We start from the raw sequence: 7,513 nt of genomic DNA on the forward strand, positions 1-7,513 counted from the left end.
CCTGCAGCATATTAGTGCAAGAGAACACCAAAATATAACAAAACAACAAAATAATACCATCAATAAACCAAGTACTAACAATCCGAACCACAAAACAAAACCCGAAATCCAAAACAACATATTGGCGAAACATTGAAACCCGCTAAAGAACTTTTCATATCCATATGATGAAGTATATCAATCATTGGTATGTATTTCATAATGAAAAGTGGTATCAGGTGTCTAGAAGAGTAAGCACACCCTGCCTGGCGCCACACCCGTCATAGCTGTTAACATAAAAAAAATAAATGGTAACAAAACCAGAAATGAAAAGTGGTATCAGGTGTCTAGAAGATACAGAACCCATAGTAAGTACTATAACCATCAATGACCCGGACGGAATATATAAGTGATGGACTCCAGGTAGGTGAGGAAGGAAGGAAGGCGTGGAAAGCTGTGACATGGAAAGCCAGCAAGGCTCATCATACCTCCCGTTCCAACGTTTTCTCTATAACCTGTACCGTCCTGAATGTAGGTTTGCCAGTTTTCTCATCAATGATCTCCTCGGTAATCGTGCGAGAATTTTCACCAATCAAATTAGTCCTTTCTTCCACTGTCGTTTCACCGTCCCTACGTTCCACTATTAAATGTTTCCGGAGTGATGGCGAAAAAAACTAACATCGATAAAAAAAAAAAAAATAATAAAAAAATTTGACATTCTACAGACTAGATAAATAATAATCATCTTTATCACACAACAGAACTGTTCCCAGGTTCATAACACAGGTTCATAAAAACAATATAAACTCATACTGTTTATCTTTATCACACAACAGAACTGTTCCCAGGTTCATAACACAGGTTCATAAAAACAATATAAACTCATACTGTTTATCTTTATCACACAACAGAACTGTTCCCAGGTTCATAACACAGGTTCATAAAAACAATATAAACTCATACTGTTTATCTTTATCACACAACAGAACTGTTCCCAGGTTCATAACACAGGTTCATAAAAACAATATAAACTCATACTGTTTATCTTTATCACACAACAGAACTGTTCCCAGGTTCATAACACAGGTTCATAAAAACAATATAAACTCATACTGTTTATCTTTATCACACAACAGAACTGTTCCCAGGTTCATAACACAGGTTCATAAAAACAATATAAACTCATACTGTTTATCTTTATCCAATGATAATATACAAATAACAGAGATGAGGTGTTCCAAATACAGCAATACAATATCAACTAATGACCCCAGCTTTAACCAATCAAATTTCTGCTCTCTCCAGCGCTGGCATTTTGTGAGAGATTGAAGGAATTTGAATGTTTATGAGGCCCGTCTTAAGACTCCAACTGAAGGGAGAGTGAAGGAATTTGATTGGTTAGAGCCAATGTCCTCAAATCAGGTCAAAAGGTTATTGTGATGAATGTTTATGAGGGCCGTCTTAAGACCCCAACTGAAGTGAGGGATTGAAGGATTTTGATTGGTTAATACCTAATGGGATTGGCCATAAACGAAAGATGTCTCTCCAACGCAAACCAGAGACCCCAGAAGCCAAAGGACTTCAGATGGCCTGAGATGAATTTTGAGTTTTTAGAGAGCTTAATTTTCACATCAAAATAAAACCTTTCACAGGCCTGAGGGGGTGGGGAAGGGGGGCATGTCCAATGAGCCTCTCTGATTACATTGCTACAGACCTAGTGTATCATTGTCTTAAAGTAAAACATCCAGACAAAAACAAAATAATTAGACCAAACTTTCCTTCCATATTATCTTAGCTTTTATTTTTTAATATAGCCACTTCAGTTAGGGTCTAAAGACTGGCCTCTAGAACATTAGTCAGTTTCAAATGTCTGCCCTCTCCAAAGCTGGGATTTTGTGACATGAAGAAAAAGTGTATTCTTAGAAACATTAGACCCTCGTTTCGTCTTTTTTTCGCATCGATAAATAACAGCATTATAGAGTGCAGTAATATGATTGGCTTGTGACGAACTTTCAAGAAGGCCGTCTTTAGACCCTAACTGAAGTGACTATGTTAAAAATAAAAGCTTATAAAAACAAAATAATATTAATTTGAATAGAGGTACCAACCTGAGTATGAGGCTGACCATTTTGAGTGTGACCATCATCATCATCTATAGAGAAAAAATAACTTCAAATTAACCTTTAACAAAATAACAACAACAAGGGCAATAACTCATTTTAATTATTTTTTTGATTTTTCGGATTTTCAATAGGGTTCATCTGCATGCGATGATAAAAAATTTCACTAAGTCTGTTAAGAATTGTGCCTTCTAGAGTGTTTACACCTTTCAAATAACAAGTGTAATAAATAAACCAAGTACTAACGATCCAAACTATTAAATAAAACTCAAAATCTAAAACAACATATTAGCGAAATTAAATATTGGAAGGGCTAATGAACTTTTCATATGAGGAAGTATATCAATTATAAGTGAGTAAGTATTTCATAATGAAAAGTGGTATCAGGTGTCTAGAAGAGTAAGCAAACCCTGTTGGTGCTACACCCGTCATAGCTGCCTAGCATACACAACGAACATTACATATGAAACGACAAAAAAAATAGTGATTAAAATATCCTTATATCGTAAAGATTTATATTTGTATATAAACTAAAACAATATCTGTAGTGGTTTTACTGCTCTATAGAAAGGTCAAAAAGTCTTTTTTGTTTATCCAGACTGTAAATACATGGACATTTATAATTGGTTAAAACCTTTGATTATATGCAATAAGAACATAATGATATGATTAAGAATATATGATAATTCATTAGAAACACCAATTAATCAAATAGTTTGCTTCATTTGAAACTAAAAAATAGGGAAACCCATCTTTAAGAATAGGGCTGCAACCAATGAATCAACGCACCGCGATTCTTTCCTTATATAACTTGAAGTTGAATAACTATAATCATAGTGTATCAACATGATTTATTTTTAACTCCCTTTAATAAGAAATGATATGGAATTCTCGTGTATATCAGAATGTGTATAATAATTTGATATATCATGTATATTTTTCATAATAAATTTGTTAAAATAACTTTTTTTGACTTGAGTATTTTCTTTAACAATCTTTACCTAGATCTAGATCTTCTCATGATTTTAAATATTTTTACTATTTTTTCTGTCTGTGATTATCTTCACAATAAGTCGTATGGTTGAACACGTATCTTTTAGTGAAGTGGTTCCCAACCTATTTCAGCCTTCACACCCCTGGAGCAATCACCTGGACCTTTCACACCTCCTAAATTTGTTTCATCCACAATTCAGCATGTGATGACCTGAGGTGCTTTCTCAATTCCAAATAAATTCATGTCCTACACCAGTTGGTCATACCCCTGACATCCTAGTCCCACACACCCAGAGGGTGAAAACACCAGGTTGGGAACCAGCGTGTATTGATTCGTAACTGTGCAGTCTAATTGTGAATATTGAGATGTTCGTTGTCATTAAACTGTGAAACCTCTCTAAACCAGGATCAAACCAGACCACTGTAAGATGAGAATCAGGTTGAAAGGGGTTTAACTGTATCAGAATCCAAGTTAACATAAGTACTTACCAGCGAAGGCAATATCTAAATCTGATGAAATATTAGCTTTATTTTTGGAAGGATCAGTTTTGAGTTCTTGAGCACGTGAGATGACAACTTGGGCTTTTACTGCATCTGCTTCCAGAGACTTCATCCTGAAAAAATAGAACAGGGATCTTCATTTCTGGCACAATGAATCAGTGAAATGATATAGTGAAGGGCCTTTTGGCAATAGTGATGCATCAAACATTTAGTATAGTGATTAGGATGGTTGAAAAGAAACTAGTCACTATTCAACAGAAGGCACTTAGTGAGCAATCACCAGTAACAATCACCAGTAACAATCACCAGTAACAATCATCAGTATGAAAAATTTAATGCCTTGCAAGAACAAGAGCAATAACTCATACTAAATATTTTTCGATTTTACTGATTTTCAATAGGGTTAATTCTTGGGTGATAACAAACACTCATGCCAAGTTTCGTCAATATCCGTCAAGAATTGTGCCTTCTAGAGTGTTTACAAGCTAAACATTGAATGTGTTTTCTAGAACAAGGGCAATAACTCATACTAAATATTTTTCGATTTTACTGATTTTCAATAGGGTTCATCCTTGGGTGATTACAAACACTCATGCCAAGTTTCGTCAATATCCGTCAAGAATTGTGCCTTCTAAAGTGTTTACGAGCTAAAAATTGAAAGTGTTTTCTAGAACAAGGGCAATAACTCATACTAAATATTTTTTGATTCTTCTGATTTTCAATAGGGTTCATCCTTGGATGATTACTAACACTCACACCAAGTTTCATTTAAATCCGTCAAGAATTGATCCTTCTAGAGTGTTTACAAGCAATCATGGATTAATGGATAAGGGTGACACTAATATACGCCCTCCATTTCAATATAGAAATGAGAAGTCAAGGTGAAGGTTTTACATCATATATAACAAACATAAAATAATAATATAAAACACTTTAATAAGCAAGCAAAAACTTCCAACAACTTTACTATTAGTATGTTCAGATAACTAAAATTAACACAAGCTTAACTATTAAACTTACTTTGAGCCTGGTTTACAGGAAGTTATCGGGAAGTTCAGAGGTCATAAACCATTATGCATGTGCATTATAACAACAACAATATTGGTGGGAATTTGTTAAAAAGAGTGCACACGCAGAGACATAGCAGAGACATAACATATCTGGCTTAATGTTAGCTAGTTTCGTTCAGACTAAGCTGGCTTTACTATTTAAGCCAGGTCTTAAACCACCTCCGAAATAGGTGCAAGTTAACATAGCTTAAAGAGACAGATTCACCATTTTCACGGGTTTGATTTGAGTGTTGAATATATGTAAATAGTGTTCAGAAATACTAGAAATGTATGAAAATCACATAATTCCTTCAAAAATATCTCAAACTAGAAATTTATTTTCCTATTTCTATAGATGTCTTTTCTATATATGACAGTGTCTCAAGAAAAGACGAGTTGTCATTTTAACATTCAAATGTAGATAATTCTAGACACATGGATTTGAAGGCTCAAATTTTGACAGTGAGCTGTGAACACTATTACTGATTAACTTAGCTAAAAAATACCTGTTTCTGAGACTAAAGTATGATTGGTCAAACGAATGGTGAAACTATCCGTTTAAGTTTTATAACGATTAAAAAAAATCGGGCTCAAAAAACGGTTGGTTGTTCAGCGGCCTTAACTTTAGTCATCTGAACACACTATGATAGTTCAGACTTGTAAAACATAGAGATCAATAGTTATAAATATTTAGATATAACATTTAAAACATTATAATATATACTATAATATCAACTAGTTATTAACAATCCATGCTTTAATTATAACTTATAATTGAAAATACAATATAACCCAGAGAAATCAAACTAAAGGCCTGGTTATATGTGGTGGTTCAGATCTACTCATACATATTTATATGGAAAGTGAGATAGCTTGAGTAGCTACGCTGCCTGGTCTGTAGAGAAGCCTGGTTTTCATGGAATCCACAGAGCTTGCGTGCAGCTAGACTGCAACATCTGCCTCTAGTCGATATCTGGTGGATATTTTGACAGTTGTCAGCAATAGTACAGTCAGAAGAAAAAGACCCTGTTAAATGGGGATTTTCCACAACTCCAAAGATGAGTTTTCTCTAACATAATTTTGAATTACCTTTAAGATAATTGTAAATTAGTGTTGGGCATCACCGTAACTTTCGTTTTGTTAGTATCACGTGACTCTGTGACCTTTGAACTACGCTCGCAGTTATAAATGGCCGATGCTAGATCAGTTTCGTCAAAAAAAACTTTGATGGAACCGGAGACATGACATAAATGGTCAAAATGATGGCATGACTGAACTACAAAAATATTCATCTTTCCAAATATATCTGAGGTATCTAAATAGGTTTAAAACCTCTGCACCTGCGGAGATGTGGAATGTCCCCATTTAACAGGGCCTATTTTTTCTGTCTCTACACCAGCTGACATCTGTCTAAATAACTATTAGAGGCTGGAATAGAGACAGATGTTTCGGTCTAACGTGCACCATACTTTTTTCATCTAACAGAACAAAATTAACGACAACCTTCTGAACCTGAAGTCCGAGCCCACGTTCATTGAAACAGGCAAATATTTCAACCTGGGTAACCAAGACTACATGGATTACAGGGCTGAACCTTTACATATAACCAGACCTTGAAACTAAAATAACACACACCTGGCCTGTCGCCATGCAGCACGTTTCTCTGCCTGAAGTATCCTGTTATCTGCATTATTAAAACCCTCTAGAGTTATCTCCCTGTCATCATTGTCTATATGTAGGTGACGATTTTCTGCCTTGGCCGTTCGAAAAATTCCAGAGTTTTCACTGACAGAACGAAAAAATTGCTAGCATTATTTGGTGAAAGATTTTGTTTGAAAAAAAAAAACTCTTTTCAACTTGTAGAATTTAAAGTTTGATTTTATTGATTTGAGAAGATAAAATGACCATTATTTGACAGTAGTGTGTCATGCGCTAATCCTAGGGGCAGAGGAGCGGATTTTGTTGCCCGTTTATGAAGGGGCACATGAAGCAAATATCACTCAGAGGAATATTATCAACGATCATGTGATTGGAACACAAATGCTTAGGTAGCCCTTCTAAATGTCACATGATATCAGAATCAAGTCTGATTGGCTTAAGAAATATCGATCTCCAGAGACAGGCAGACGAACAAATTTAATCACTAGCATAAATAATCATTTTTCATGTATGCGATTCGGACGGGCGTTAAAAAATTGACACAAGCAGACACACAAGTGAATTTTTTGAGCGATTTTAAAATTCAACTCGATGATCAGGCGATCAAGTAAGCTTGTCTACCCCCAGGGTTAGAAATATAGTGGGGTTAATATTTGGACAAGCTGATTTTCAGTTTCAGTGAGTTACATTAAATTCTTAATCTTAATAATATTAAACTTTTACACTGAAACTCAGATTGTCCAGGACTCAAAGTGCAGGCATGTGAACAGTCTTGGTTGCGGATTTTTGAGTAAAATCTCACGTGTGCCCTTGCTTCCACGACAAGATTATCAAGTTGCAGACAGGATTTATAACATCAAACCAGTTATATAATTATTGCTGATTAATTTATCATCTACAAGACAGACCGACATCATCCAATCAGATTCATTTTCCTTTCAATTGCATGTGATTATCGACATAGTGGAAAACAACTGACTGTATATTAGATAAGATTCGAGTCTGTGACAAAAATCACCGACAAGACTGTTTGTGTGCCCGCACCTTTAAACTGAGTTATTTATTATAAGTTCAAACAAAAATCAGATATCACAGTGCATGCGAAAAAACATAAAAATCACACTGCATGCAAAAAAAAAAGGTATAGCTTGCTAGGCAAGGTAAACATACGTCCACACAGCAGATATGTTAAATTTTTAGACTCAAATAAAG

At 34.9% G+C, this 7,513-nt stretch overlaps 1 protein-coding gene across 1 annotated transcript in view; it reads right to left on the minus strand.

Annotated features, from left to right (window-relative positions):
* LOTGIDRAFT_175955 (hypothetical protein) overlaps positions 1–7,513 on the minus strand; it is a gene marked incomplete at both ends in the record, with an annotated part of 15,433 nt that overhangs the window by 3,592 nt on the left and 4,328 nt on the right. Inside the window, 4 exons of the mRNA XM_009063579.1 lie at positions 468–653; positions 2,088–2,131; positions 3,582–3,706; positions 6,278–6,371. Of these exons, the coding sequence (XP_009061827.1) occupies positions 468–653; positions 2,088–2,131; positions 3,582–3,706; positions 6,278–6,371 (449 nt within the window). The remainder of the gene's footprint in view (positions 1–467; positions 654–2,087; positions 2,132–3,581; positions 3,707–6,277; positions 6,372–7,513) is intronic.

Source organism: Lottia gigantea (assembly GCF_000327385.1).
Source record: "Lottia gigantea unplaced genomic scaffold LOTGIsca_588, whole genome shotgun sequence".
Classification (NCBI taxonomy): Eukaryota; Metazoa; Mollusca; class Gastropoda; family Lottiidae; genus Lottia; species Lottia gigantea.